Here is a 14,957-nt window from a genome sequence, read left to right on the forward strand (position 1 = left end):
ATGCTCAGGTACACGAATTACATATCATGTTCTTCATTTCTTTTGTCGGGTTAGCCCCTTGCACGCAGCTAACAAGGGAGTCAACTATAAAATAAAGAATGGGGAAGGTCACAGAGGGAAATAAACGGGAGGAGGGGGGGGGGCACGGTCTGGTTAGGGTTAGTCCCACATGTGACATGTGTCAATGCTGATTTCAGAAGCCACTTTTTCTCTTTAATGTTAGCGGTTAATACGGTTGTGTGATACAGCATGCACGTATGTTCAACCAGATGCACATGTACAGCCCATTTAGCAGTCCATTGCTGGATGAGAGACTCCCAACACGATGTGGGCTGCACCTCCAAGTTGGCCATGTGCTGTTGTAGTAAGCATGCAGTCGCCCGTCGGTGTATGTTGTGCATTATGTAGTAATGGTCTCTCTTGTGCATGCACGGTATGTGTTATGTCGTTATTGCGTTTAATAGGCATGCCCTTGACTGTCACTTGAAACGTGTCCACGCAGTGCAATTTAGTCCTGTGGTCTATTAGGTGTGCTCATATTTCTGTACGACGCACCATGTAGTATACGCTGCCTATAGGGTATTATCAGTTACACGTTCATGTACAGTCTTTGTGTGCAATTTAGATGAAAAAAAATCACTTCAAATTTTTTTTGGTCCTGTCGTTGGTGGCTGGGCTTAGACCATCAATTCGCTGCAACTGAAAATCCGGTTTAAATCGTGAGCAGCTGAAATCCAGCATTGATGTATTTTGAACTTATTTCACATCGTTCATTGCCAACCATGCTAATTGGAGTTGCGGGGGAAGGACAATAAACGAAACACAGAAAGCAATTGTTAAGAAATTCGTTTTTAATGAATATTTAAAAGTGCATAGCTCCAGTGGCTTCATAATATTGGTAGGAAGAGCATTCCAGACGGCCACAGAAGCGCATCTAAAAGCGCGCGATGCAGTGACCGTCTTTGCTCGATGGCTAGCCAAAAGCCGCTGCGAGGATGACCAGAGTTCGCGTGATGGTTTATGCTCCTTAAAGAGATCAGCAAGGCATTGCAGTTACTTTGTGGCAAGCACTTTGTGTGTATTGAGTGCGACCTTAGAATGTATTCGGCGAGCACTGGACGGACGCGGTCAGATCTTGCAGTACCCGTCAGTGTTTTGACCCCTGAGCCTCCCGGCCTCTTCTCTCAAGCCTTCGTTAACCCTGCACTTGGCTGCTTTCTATGACATTCTCTTGCGGTAGTTGTCCCAAAGCGTCATTGCGCCACTTCCCTGTGTTCTAACCGTTGATGTTGCCGCTTGCAGGGACGACAGCACCAACAGGACGATCTTCATCGAGCATCTTGTGGAGGACAGGTCTGAGTCTTCGATGTCATACTCCGAGTTCCTGCAGCACATACAGCGACAGATCTGCAAGTAGGGAATGGAGTTTCGCTGGTGCTTATGGATCCTTGGTATCAGCCTCAAGTGGAAAAGCAGAGATGCTTTTTTTTGTCAGCTGGTTCTTATTTGGGTGCAGTTTTTTGGATTAGGTGTTCTGTCAGAGCTCATGAATGTTGATGTGGAATTAACTGGTTTAACGGCGAGAGAGGCCAGTGGACTTGTTGTGGTGCTGCCTTTTAAAATGCAGGCCAGTCGTCGGCAAGGAATGGCAGGACCATTGTGGGGCTCTGCACAGTACGTTTCGGAGCACAGCTACACCAGAGAAACGGTCAATGCAGGAATGTGTGTGTCATCAACGTGTCGATACCCTAGAGTCCAGACTAAGATATTTTGAAATATAAAAAAGTAATTTGCTGAATGCGCCGTATTACATATGCTCAGATCAATTAAGTGGTCTTAACCTTGAATGCATCCGACACAGTTAATTCCAGAATTGATGAGAACATTCGAAAAATGTATCCAAAAATGTATCCAAAAATGTATTAAATTGTTTCGTAACAACTTGAATTGCTTGGCACAGCCCATTAGGCTCATCGCTTTTTGGATTGAGGTGCCATGTGTTTTGGCCTTGGGGCCAAATACGATTTCAAAAGCTGATTAATGTTGTTTTTTGTTTGTCAAATGGCTGTGTTTTTGAGGATGAACGAATCCCATGCCTGATTTACTTACAGATGTGCACGTGTATAATTTATACTCACTGTTTCTCAACCCTTTCTCACGTGCTGAGTGAATTTTCCTCTCTAAAAAAATAAATCCACACCTGGCATTTTTTTTACCGTTAGTTGCAATTAGCTTCTGTTATGAGACCATCCTTGCTCTCACAAGGCCGAGCAGTCTTTTTGTTGAGGTCTTATTTATTGATCATATCGCAACGTGAGCTAATGCCAGAGGACGGCCTTCGTTTGCTTAGAGGACCCCCGCAACATTTAAGATATTGAATCGTACAGAAATGTGAAATGTTCGTCTCATTTTTATACCGTATACTTTTTTCTATGAGTTAGAATAAGCTATAAAGTACATAAGGAAATAGCCCTTGCTTTGCTGGAGAGCTCGACACCAAACGGAAAATAACCTCCAGCAGTAAAATGGATTTAAAGAGACTGCATGTCTCAAATGTTCATGATTATAACATGGCAGCGCCATTTGATGAAGTGTTTCAGTAGGTTCCAGAAAAAAGTCTTCATGTGCGGTAGAATCGTGTGCTTGTTCTCAACCTAAACAGGGAGTGTGAATAATGATACAAGTCGATTTAACTTTTTTCCCACCTAAGGAGATTCGATTGTCCTAACGAGACTAAACTTGATTTGAAGCTTGCGTGACTGCAGGAATTACTCTTTGGTTCTTTCGGTAAAGTCACTTGGAAATAAAATAAAATAAATAATAGAGTACGACGTTTCGGTGGCAACACAAGCAACCGTCATCAGGTAGAACTACAATTGAGAGAGAGACACAACACAGACACATAGAGACACACAACATAGACACACAGACATCTCTGTGTCTATGTTGTGTGTCTTTCTGTGTGAGACGTCTCTGCGTGTCTATGTTGTGTGTGTCTGTGTCTGTGTTGTCTCTCTCTGCTTGTGTCTGTCTGTGTGTCTCCGTGTCTGTGTTTTGTCTCTCTCTCAAATTTAGTTCTACCTGATGACGGTTGCTTGTGTTGCAATTGAAACGTCCTACTCTATTATTTAATTTATTTTCTTTCTACGCGACTTTACCGAAAGAACCAAAGAGCCGAACGAGACTAGTTGATACAAATTTCCTCCAGCTGAATGGACAGCTCAATGGCAAAAGATGGATTTTTTTGCACGACAGTGCTAAGTTTGGAGAAAACTATGAAACTTATGGTTGTGATTTATGGCAACAGAGGCAATCGCAGACGGTATAATTACAATTCAGCTGTCGTGTTAAACCGTGGCTTAAGCGTGAGCGCATAAAATGAGGGCACTAATCCTTCAAAGACGACACCACTTGAATTGAATTATAAACACTACTTAAAACAAGAATGAAGTATTTTTTTTTACAAGATGCACATATCTCTTCAGAGTGGGCTGTACCTATCGAAGCGGCTATTTCTATTTCATGGAACAATTCTCATATGGTATTTGTAGCACGTTTAAAAACAAAAAAAACACTGCACTTTCTTTAATAACCCTGAAATGGTGTACACAAGCAATGCTTTTGTTTCTCATGTGATCTTCGTTAAGTGGCTCCACATGACATTCGAAGCTTTGTTTCCTCTAGATGGCATGCATGGACTTAACTCTGGGCCCAGGTGCACGTGTCTACTAAGCCTAGTGAACGTGACTGACCAAAATGCCATGCTGTGGCTGCATTTGCTCATCAGAAAATATTAGGGGGGAAAACCAGGAGGGTTTATTTATATTGATCAGGTTTTCCCTGGTGACACGTTCCGTGGGTACATATTTTCTACACGTGCAGCCCATTTTGTTAACCTGCTGCCAGAAAGGGCCTCCCCACCACGCACACCTTGATGGCCCTGAAGGATATTGGTCCATTCTTCACCACGCCGGTCAGTGCGAGTTTGTGCACTGCGGTTGCCCATCCAAGCGCTATCCAGGCTTAAAGCTTGCTTAGCTTCCCAAGTCTGGTGTAATCAGGCGCATTGTGGGCGATTTCATCACACAGGTGGCGCCTATATCTTGGGAGACAAAAATAGGGCGAGGCTGCGATTGGCGACGTCGGTGTGGACTATCGTGTAAATGTAACACATTTGCCCAAAAAAGAACATCAACCTGTGGGCATATCCCAACCCATTGTCCCAATGCTTTAAGCATTCTTAAAATAAAGCACAAACCTGCCAGTGTTTTCACGTTGTGGGGCCACCTCCGAGAAAACCACAGGCCCCGCCAAAAAAGTTCATGAACAGTGGCATATCCTCACATTGTCATTCGTAGTGTGTGAGCAGTACCTCTTAATATTAAATTGCAGAAGGATGGCTTTTGCTATGGGGCTCGAATGCTTGACTGCAGGGGGGGAGGGAGTGAGACATTTTTAACTTGAAGGATGCTTTTGTGATATTCTCTCCGAGTGTAGTCCTTATAATCCACAGCCGTTCATTGCTTTTGCCGACTGATGGAATACAAATACTTGATGTTTAGCATTTCGTTATACAGTATACTGAAGCTTGACCAGCAGGGCAAATACATTATAATTATATTCATCAAGTTCAGCGTTTCATGTTTATGTCTGTGTGTTTATGCTTGTTGTCACATTTAGATGTTCAGTATTTGAGTGTACTTGCAGTATATAAGGTAAATGTTTTTTCCTTACTCTTGCAGGCATAGCAAGCAGGGCTTGGCATTGCACCTAAAGGGGCGTTAAACGGGCAGTTGTGGGGCGCACAAGACTAATGTAACTGTGCCGGAGATAAATCGCTCAGAACGTCTGTGGTTCAGGGTTCAAGCCCTGGTTTTGGTAAGTTAATCAAAAGAAACAGAGTCCAGACATGTGTTTTTTTACACACGTTGCATTTTATTCTCTCAGAACCGTCAGAAACTTAACGAGTTCTGAGTATATTGTCACAAGTGGTTGAACTCGATTTATCGCAGCTCAAGTCCCCGAGAGCAAAAAAGTTACTTGAGTGTGGAATTCTGTTCTATTTATAAGGGAAAGGCGTTCCTTGCATAAGTGCGTATTTTTGATCAGTTTGAAAATAACTTTTAAAAAAGTCACTATCACTTATACAAAACAATTGGACCAACAGTGTTCCTTCCGTTCATAATTGTTACAGCAAATGCTGTTCGTGATTGGCATCTGCTGTAGTAGCTTTAAAATAACTGGCTCAAAACGCCAACGAGCATGTATGCTTGCTGGGTCTTACATTTTTAACAGCTTGTGGTTTATTGGACCATCTTTTAAAATGCAGTCTAAAACTTTTGCTTTAAAATAGATTTGTTATTGTAAGTTAAACAAGCAAAAAAACAATGAAAATAATCCCACACAAAACACTCTTGCAGTAGATATGTGGGAAAAGAGTTGTGATAAAAACCAAAAATGGGAATTAACGATCATGGAACTCGTAATGTGACCACTTTTTTAATCCCTATTTTCAGTTGCATTCAAAGAAAAGCTGACAACTCGGCGCTTAATCACCGGTAAGAATAAGCTTAAACAACGTGCGGGAAAGCTGATCAGCTCGTACTTATTTAAACGAATTTGGTCCCTCCGTGTTACCCGAGCCGGCTTTTTTTTGCACAACTTTTGTGCAGTTTACATCGAACCTTGAGTTTAAGTGCCGCGTGCGACGCAACGATTCTCACACCACAGCGATCGGTCACCCCCCTCCGCCTCAAGCGCAGCCCTTCCATCGCTGCCAGGATGCACACTGCACACGTGCGGAGGTGATGTGAGACACGCGCCTGGAGTGGTAGCGATGGGAGCTTGGCTCAGGTGGTGGGGAACACGGTGCTCGCGGTTTGTGAACTACTGACCCAAGGTAACTTGTAGCATAGTGTAACTAAGAGTGAAGGCTCACCGCGTCCTGTATTTTACTAACGTGTCTATTTACACTGGAGATGTGAAGCGTTTTATACAAAAATTGTATAGCGACAACCAGGTAACATATATAACTTATTTCCGTGTTTAATCAAAATAACAGCAGCCTGCTCTGTTAACTTGTTTCCTTTGAGCTTTCAAATTAAGTGCAGAGTTTGAATAGTTAGCATTGGAAAGATCGATGGCATTTGACAATTGTTGAAATAAATATTTTCTGGTCACGAGTTGATGTGTTGCCTCTTGATGCGCAGCTTCAAACGCCCAACATAAAAACCGAATATCGCTTGGCTTGCTACAATTTACCTATTGCTTCAAATAACTCCAAACATAGATATGCACAAATAACCTGATTACAAATATATATAATAGCCTCTCCGATGTGTGTTGAGGTTGCACTGCATGTTATTTGGCACACGGTCAAACGTCAAAACCCGAAAACTAAACACTGGAGAGCGATAGGCTACAATCGCAAATCTAATCCATAAAAAAGTAAAGTTTGTTACTGGGAGGAATTTTGAGAGTTTTTTTTGGGGGGGGGGTCACACTTTAAGGCAAGGCGGCTACAGTTTCACCATTATTTCAGCTTAACAAACCCGCTCAGCAGGGGGTAGACCACTCTGCTCATTTGCTGCTCGGATTTCCAGAAGATGGAAAAAAAAACATCCTCGGGTGATGTTCATGCAGTTCACGTCTGACAATGTTCCTGGCTACCCTGTATACTCTTAGTTCTTTCGGTAAAGTCACGTAGGTAAAAAATGAAATAAATATTAATAAAAATAAAACAAATCACGACGTTTCAGAGGCAACACAAGTCTCCGTCATCAGGTATACAGCAAATCTGGCTGCGACGGTCCCACCTGATGACGGAGACTTGTGTTGCCTCCGAAACGTCGTGATTTTATTGTTTTATTTTTATTAATTTTTATTTCATTTTTTACCTACGTGACTTTACCGAAAGAACTAAGAGTATGAATCCTTGCAGTCACGAAAGCTTCAAATCTAGAGCTACCCTGTATGTTGAATTTCTTTCGCACCGTACGTAGCCAACCGCACTCAACGGAGGTACGGGGGGGGGGGAAGGACAACTAAGCACAAAAAAGCAGTTTTAAAGATGTAAAAGTGCAAAGCTCCAGTGGCTCCTAATATCGGAAGACCATTCCAGGCGGCCGCAGAAACACATCTGAAAACGCGCGACGTCTTTGTTCGTGGGCTGGCCAAAAGCCGCTACTGCGTGGATGACCACCGGAGTTCGCTGCGATGCTTTCTGCTCCTTGATCAGCGAGGTGCCGTGGCTCGTTTGTGACATCCACTTTGTCCCATCGTGCTGTGGCGGCAGTCACTGGCAAGACGGGCCGTTTGTAAGTTGAAGTCTCCTCACTCACATAATGAGTGATGGCAGCTTAAAACGTGCCAGCAGCTTTGGGGTCACATTGCTTGAATTTATATTTGTATTAACGTGCCCGCCTAATGGGAAAAATGTCAAAGATTGTACAGAAATACAGAAAATGTATGCAGTGCCACGTTCCAAGTTACCATAAGTGTTCATCTAAAATCCATGCATTCTGCAAATTGCTTGTTTGTAAACAGTTTATTTGAGCTTCTATTGTACTATTAAAGAGTAACGGATGCAATAAGCTTCAACATTTTTAGGAAACCATTGGATGCGTTTTGTGAACTTGGCTGATTTCCACTGAATATTGGTCTCCGGCGTTAAGTGAAAGCAGTGCTTGGCAGTAGAGGCCTTGTATTTAATATTCACCGTATATCTGATACCTTAACATTTCATACCCATTCCTGAATCACAACAGCTGGGAAATTATTCTACCAGTGTATCGCACATTACAGGAAATACCTTGGTAATGAAAGTCATGAAATAGATATTGCTCCATGAGCAATACATTTGCAAAGGGAAATAGCAAAATAACGTTTATCAAGACTCCCAGTATCAAGGTGATACCGAAAATACTGATAACTATATTGCTATAGCACAACATATGATCCAGTCTTGAACATTGCCAGTATCACTCGTTATACCATTTGTGTATGAACGGTTTCCACTGCTGGATTAAGGCCTTCCAACAGCGTGTGGGGGTTATTTGACCATACTCCATAACGCTGCTCTGTGTGGGTTGAAGGCGTAGGCAGGGGGCACAGAGGGGGTACAAAACTACAATATATTTAGCTGCACACTGCCCTCTGCTGCCCACCACATAGCCCAGCACCACTGGAATGCAGAATTCTCACCAGTTTCACGGCTGCCAAAGGTGATGTGCACCACTCACCATGACTTGGAGAAAGGCGACTAAGGTTTGGGGACCGTGGGTTTTTCATAGTTGTGCCGTATAGCTCTGATGTGCTTTCAGGCTGTAACCGTGGGGTTCGGCATTATGTCCTACGTTTCACTACATATCTGCTGGGAACCTCTTCACGACCAGAAGGTAGGAAGATCTCGAGAAGCCCCAGCACGTGGGCTAAATTGTCAAACATCATGCCAAATAACACGCGGTACAAACCGAAAACAATTCAGAGCTAAGGGTTGCGGTGGAGGGGGGAGCAGAGTTGGTGGGATGAGTGCATTGCAGAGGGAAGGCCGTAGGAGAGCGAGAGAGAGCCGGTGCTCAGTACAGTTTGAGGTGCCCCGTCACCTCGCCCACCGCGCGCACGGGGCCGGGCCCCACGGCCAGCACTGTGCACGACCCGGCGGCCACCTGCGTGCGCCCGGCGTCGCACACCAGGGGCGCCCCGAGCCCCAGCGCGCGCGCCCTCTCCTGCAGCTCCAGCAGCGCCGCCTCGTCTTCCACGCGCGTCACGATCTTGGCCTGCCCGCCGCGGCGCCAGCGTCTCAGCGCGCCCGGCTGGCGCGCCGCCGCCAGCCGGTACGCGGCCACGGCGGCGTGCGCGCACTGAGCCGCCGCCTTGCCCTTGCCCATCTTGAGGTCGGCGCGCACGACCAGCACCATCTTGTGCTCGTCGGCGTCGTCAGCGTCGTCGTCGCTTCCTGTGTCATCGCCGACGCTGTTGCCGTCGCTGTCCACGTCGTCCGCGTCGTCCCCGCCGTCGAAGTCGTCATCCTTGTCGTAGCCGTCGTCGCTGCTGCTGCCGCCCCCCTCGTGACCGTGTGCCTGGCCGGCGTGGTCTGCCGGAGGACCGTGGGCAGGGGCGGTGGCCAAGCGACCTCGCAGGAACCACGCGAGTGCGAAGCCGCAGCCCAGGCTGGCGAGGAGAGACGCCGCGGAGGCGGGGAGCGGCATGGCAGACATCGCTCGGGGAGGGGGTGACGCTTGAGATTTTTGAGATCGCGTCCTTCCTGCCCACCTTTAAAAAATAATGAAGAAAATGAATTGCAGCACTTCATAAGATAAACAAAAGGCGCACACTCACAATGGTTTTCAAGTTGACAGGAGAAACATTTATCCTCGTCACTGCCTCCTACAGGCATCTAAAAAACGTGGCCAAACTAAGCTTGACCAAGTTTAGTTGACAGTTTCTTTCTTACAAGTTTATAAAAAAAAACATCCCATGTAATTATTAGCTGTGTAGGGTGATTTATTAGGACCATTAATGTATGTAAACAAAACATCCAGTTTTTTTTCTGAAATATGCGACATGTCACTAAATCTTGTGTTTTTTCCTAATGGTCTCGACTCCAGAACAACATTGCAGCATGTTATGTATCAGCCCGTGGAATCCGATTTTGCTGTTCTAACTTTCTGACCCGCCCATAATGGAAGAGCTTCATAGCTCATCGGATTTCTCCTCCAGTCTAAATCAAGCTGCTGATATTTTACAAGGGGTGTGCAATGTTATTGTAACTTGCATTTAAAACATGTAAAATGCCACGCTCGATTGTTTTAATGTTTTGCTTGACAATTGTATGCACCGTTGCATCTAATTAGGCCAGGACTGTGCTAAGAATAAATTGTATAAACTTGACACTGCCCTGACGTTGATCACTGCTGGCACGGTCTTTTCCGGTTTTGTCTCTTGGGATTTGGTGTTCGAGAAGGGCACGAGAGATCACATTGTACACACCCCAAAGTGTGGTGATTATCAGTCTGAAAACCCATCGTCAAACTTAGGCTCCCTAACGACCCAAGCTGGGCCTAAAATGCAGCATTACTATGATTAGAAACCAGGTAACGTGTAACAACAGGAACGTGTATCAGCCCCTTTGTCAATCCACTGCTGGGTGGGTGTCTCACCCAGGCCGTACGGATTCGTGGGAGTGATTTGACTACTTCACCATGCTGGTTGCCCCCACCACATCGGATATCACTCGCCACTGACGCCAGACGCGTGGTCTGTGCCGTTTGTAACGAGATAGCAGCGATATAAATCACGATATCCGCACTTGTAGATATACGCATAGGTACCGTACAAAACATTCGCCTAACACGAAGTGGTAATTAACTTCTGTGAATGGCTTACTCTATACGGTACGTGGAGAGGGGGTGCAGGTGACTAATCCGGCGACCCGAGTTCGATTTCCGACCGACGTATAACGTCAGTGGTGATATCTAAAATCGGCGCTGGGCCACCAATAACTCTGTCCACTGTGCCAGGCCATGTGCACCTTGAGGCCACGTGAAGTGCTGAAGGCTCGCTGACAGGAGGTCCTCGGGAGAGACCCAGCAGGTGCCATGGGTTGGTTGAGATGACTGGTAGATGGAGCAGCTGTACACCCTTCCTGTGCCAGGCTAGGTGCAGGTCACGGGACAGACCCAGCAGGTGCCATGGGTCGGCTGGCTGAGATGACCAGTTGATGCACCCAGCTGTACCCCCCTACTGGGCCACACCACGTACTGTATGTGTCACCCCTCTCCCCGTATTGACCAACGTGGTGAAGTATGGTCTAACAATGCTGATGACCAACACAACGTGCGCATCAACTACAGCATTGTGGCAGCCGCGTGGCTGACAATGACTGCTACTGTACACCCACGTGGTTCGGAGCACGTGGCCGAGTTAAAGATTCGTGGATTCGGCTTCAAGGCTCCATTACCCCCCCCCCCCCGCGTCTCGCTCGCTCCGTGCGTCGTCACCAGCTGCTAACAACAGGATGTTTTAGTGTCTCTTGCGGTGTAAATATTTCGCGTTTCGTCGTCAATTCACGCAGACACGTGGGCCCAGAGAAACCTAAGAAACGCGACATGGCTCGGCTTTTGACGCCGTGAGCCGATGTGAGTGGAGGCGGCGATGTCACCCAAAGGCCGCGTTGCTCGTCACCGCCGTCGTTCTCGACAACTCATGAGACCCGCACGGCGCACGAAGCAAGAGAAGACGGCGAAACAGAACGGAGAGACGAGAGAGCCGAGCCGAGCGCGGTGACGCACACGGACGCAGTTTTACCTGCACACACCCCCACTACGATCTCGTATTAAAGCTGTCGTCTACACGGTTTTTTTCGTGTTCCCCATTAACGCTAGCAGCTAATGCGTTGATCAAAATCGTCAGTAACAGGAGTGGTAGTGGTGGTCGGAGTGTTGATGCCAACCATGGAACGACGATCTTCGCTGGAAGCCGCCTGCCCTTCGCGCGGCGGGGAAGTCACCGCCAGAGCGGGCGGGGTGGTGGGGGGAGCCGAGATCCACTGACACCCCCCCCCCTCCTGCTGCCTCCATCGACCAGGATCGATCCACTGACACCCCCCCCCTGCTGCTGCCTCCATCGACCAGGATCGATCCACTGACACCCCCCCCTGCTGTTGCCTCCATCGACCAGGATCGATCCACTGCTGCCCGATGAAGGCGGCCACCCACCACGTGTCCACTCACACAGCCCGTGGTCAGAAAGCCACCCGTCCCTGCCGATGTAACAACAACTCAAATTTTTTCGATTTAAAGCTTTCGTGACTGCAGGGATTCATCTTCTTGGTTCTTTCGGTAAAGTCACGTGGAAGGGAAGTAATAAAATAATAAAAATACAACATAATAAAATAATAAAAATAAAACATAATAAAATAATTATTATGTTATATTTTTATTATTTTATTCCCTTCTACGTGACTTTACCAAAAGAACCAAGAAGAACACCAACTCAGTGCAGACGTATCACAAGTGCACGCTTATCCGGATTGCTGGTGTGCACACACGGAGTGTGCTTATATCCGCGACGTACGCTTGTGTTTAGAAGTGCACCATTGGAACCTCCTTTGCCGGTAGCAAAATATATTTGTTTTTTTTACCCTTTTATCTGGCAACAAAACTGACACCTTTTGACGTCATCTGGTCCAACACCATGTGAGACTAGGCTCTAAGAAAAGCTGTCTCGGGTGAGGACCAATCAATTTCAAGGACAGTGCATACATGATCAGAGTTGTGTTTTTTGTTTGCATTCCGACCGCAGGTATTGTGGTCAATGCAAACATGACTCCTTGTAAAAAATGTGTCAGTTTAGAAGTGCACTTATCAGAAGTGTACTTGTACCAACGGTGTCCTTATATCCGAACTGCGCTCGCATCTGATATGTGCTTATAACCAATGTGTGCTTATATGCGACGTGTGTACATGTGTTGGTCTGCTTGTATCAGAAGTGTCCTCATTCAAAGTGTATGTATATCCGAAGTGTGCTTAAATATAGCGATCGAATGCTGTGCCTCTGGCAATACTGTCAAGACAAGAGTCGTTGTAGCTATTTAAGTCTCGTTTTTAAGCCAATTTAAAGGTGAGTTTAAATTTAAAGGTGAGTTTAAATTGGCTTAAAATGAGACTTAAATAGCTGACCTTTAAACTCCCCTTTAAATTGGCCTTTACCACCACGTGTCCTGCTTTCAAAAGTCTACGGATGAAAAGCGCCTTACAAATGTAAATAATTATTAATGACAATATTTATAATCGAAGTTTTATTGCAAATGAGTCTCCCAGCTGGTCACTTCAATTCTCTACTTCAGGTTAATCAAATAAGCGAGACCTGATTTGCTTGTACCATGAGTCTACTTCGGCATCAGAATCTTTACACTGCAGGAGGAATCCGATGAGCTCTAAAGCTCTTTTTCACAGATGTCCAGTGGGGACCGGTCACAAAGTTACAACAACAACAACAAGCAGTACAAAAACACGTGGAACAAATATTCCTCTTATCGTGGCCGGTTATCGATGGACGGAGTGGGTGGGTGAGTAGATGGGTGGGTGGGTGTGCGAGTCCGCTGTGTGTAGATGAATGTGTCTGTGTGCAGTGTGTGTGTGTGCGTGTGCACAGTGTGTGCAGTGTTTGTGTGTGTGCGGTGTGTGCAATGCGTGTGTGTGGTGAGTGCAGTGTGTGTGTGTTCAGTGTGTGCGGTGTGTGTGCAATGTGTGTGTGTGGTCAGTGCAGTGTGTGTGGTGTGTTCAGTGTGTGTGGTGTATGCAATGTGTGTGTGTGGTCAGTGCAGTGTGTGTGGTGTGTTCAGTGTGTGTGGTGTATGCAATGTGTGTGTGTGGTCAGTGCAGTGTGTGTGGTGTGTTCAGTGTGTGTGGTGTATGCAATGTGTGTGTGTGGTCAGTGCAGTGTGTGTGGTGTGTTCAGTGTGTGTGGTGTATGCAATGTGTGTGTGTGGTCAGTGCAGTGTGTGTGGTGTGTTCAGTGTGTGTGGTGTATGCAATGTGTGTGTGTGGTCAGTGCAGTGTGTGCGGTGTGTGCGTGTAGTTGTGTGTATTTGTCTAGTTGTGTGTAGTTGTGTGTGTAGTAGTGTGTGTGTAGTTGTGTGTGTGTAGTAGTGTGTGTAGTAGTGTGTGTGTAGTTGTGTGTGTGTAGTAGTGTGTATAGTTGTGTGTGTAGATGTGTGTAGGTGTGTGTGTGTAGTTGTGTGTGTGTAGTTGTGTGTAGTTGTGTGTAGGTGTGTGTAGATGTGTGTGTAGTGGTGTAGTTGTGTGTGTGGTTGTGTGTAGTTGTGTGTGTGGTTGTGTGTAGTTGTGTGTGTTTAGTTGTGTGTAATTGTGTGTGTGTAGTAGTGTGTGTAGTTGTGTGTGTGTGTAGTTGTGTGTAGATGTGTGTGTGTAGTTGTGTGTGTGTAGTTGTGTGTAGATGTGTGTGTGTGTAGTTGTGTGTAGTTTGTGTGTGTGTAGTTGTGTGTGTGTAGTTGTGTGTAGATGTGTGTGTGTAGTTGTGTGTGTGTGTAGATGTGTGTAGTTGTATGTGTGTGTAGATGTGTGTAGTTGTGTGTGTGTGTAGTTGTGTGTGTGTAGATGTGTGTAGTTGTGTGTGTGTGTAGTTGTGTGTGTGTGTGTAGATGTGTGTAGTTGTATGTGTGTGTAGATGTGTGTAGTTGTGTGTGTGTGTAGTTGTGTGTGTGTGTAGATGTGTGTAGTTGTGTGTGTGTGTAGTTGTGTGTGTGTATAGTTGTGTGTGTGTGTAGTTGTGTGTGTGTGTAGTAGTGTGTGTAGTTGTGTGTGTGTGTAGTTGTGTGTAGATGTGTGTGTGTAGTTGTGTGTGTGTAGTTGTGTGTAGATGTGTGTGTGTGTAGTTGTGTGTAGTTTGTGTGTGTGTAGTTGTGTGTGTGTAGTTGTGTGTAGATGTGTGTGTGTAGTTGTGTGTGTGTGTAGATGTGTGTAGTTGTATGTGTGTGTAGATGTGTGTAGTTGTGTGTGTGTGTAGTTGTGTGTGTGTAGATGTGTGTAGTTGTGTGTGTGTGTAGTTGTGTGTGTGTGTGTAGATGTGTGTAGTTGTATGTGTGTGTAGATGTGTGTAGTTGTGTGTGTGTGTAGTTGTGTGTGTGTGTAGATGTGTGTAGTTGTGTGTGTGTGTAGTTGTGTGTGTGTATAGTTGTGTGTGTGTGTAGTTGTGTGTGTGTGTAGTTGTGTGTGTGTGTGTAGATGTGTGTAGTTGTATGTGTGTGTAGATGTGTGTAGTTGTGTGTGTGTGTAGTTGTGTGTGTGTGTAGATGTGTGTAGTTGTGTGTGTGTGTAGTTGTGTGTGTGTATAGTTGTGTGTGTGTGTAGTAGTGTAGTGGTGTAGTTGTGTGTGTGTAGTTGTGTGTGTGTAGTGTAGGTGCGTGTGTGTAGTTGTGTGTGTGTGTATAGTTG

The 14,957-nt window shown here is 45.8% G+C and overlaps 2 protein-coding genes across 3 annotated transcripts in view; one reads left to right on the forward strand and one right to left on the reverse strand.

Annotated features, from left to right (window-relative positions):
- SEC24B (SEC24 homolog B, COPII coat complex component) overlaps positions 1-6,182 on the forward strand; it is a 40,114-nt gene extending 33,932 nt beyond the window's left edge. The window contains 1 exon segment of the mRNA XM_061571066.1: positions 1,303-6,182. Within this exon segment, the coding sequence (XP_061427050.1) occupies positions 1,303-1,417 (115 nt within the window). The 3' untranslated portion in view covers positions 1,418-6,182.
- Positions 6,183-7,531: 1,349 nt separating this feature from the next.
- Positions 7,532-11,611, reverse strand: LOC133354496 (peptidyl-tRNA hydrolase 2, mitochondrial-like). 2 transcript variants are annotated; one of them, XM_061571381.1, is made up of 2 exons: positions 11,453-11,611; positions 7,532-9,273 (listed from the first exon to the last, which is right to left on the reverse strand). In XM_061571381.1, exon 2 carries the CDS (start codon positions 9,216-9,218, stop codon positions 8,577-8,579), a length of 642 nt encoding a protein of 213 aa, XP_061427365.1. In that variant the 5' UTR covers positions 9,219-9,273; positions 11,453-11,611; the 3' UTR covers positions 7,532-8,576. The 2 variants fall into 2 exon arrangements, with proteins under 2 accessions (XP_061427365.1, XP_061427366.1); XM_061571382.1 differs by lacking the exon at positions 11,453-11,611 and adding an exon at positions 11,308-11,445.
- Between the last annotated feature and the right edge of the window lie 3,346 nt (positions 11,612-14,957).

Source organism: Lethenteron reissneri, chromosome 47, assembly GCF_015708825.2.
Source record: "Lethenteron reissneri isolate LAM-NWPU_2019-01 chromosome 47, ASM1570882v1, whole genome shotgun sequence".
In the NCBI taxonomy this organism is placed as follows: domain Eukaryota; kingdom Metazoa; phylum Chordata; class Hyperoartia; order Petromyzontiformes; family Petromyzontidae; genus Lethenteron; species Lethenteron reissneri.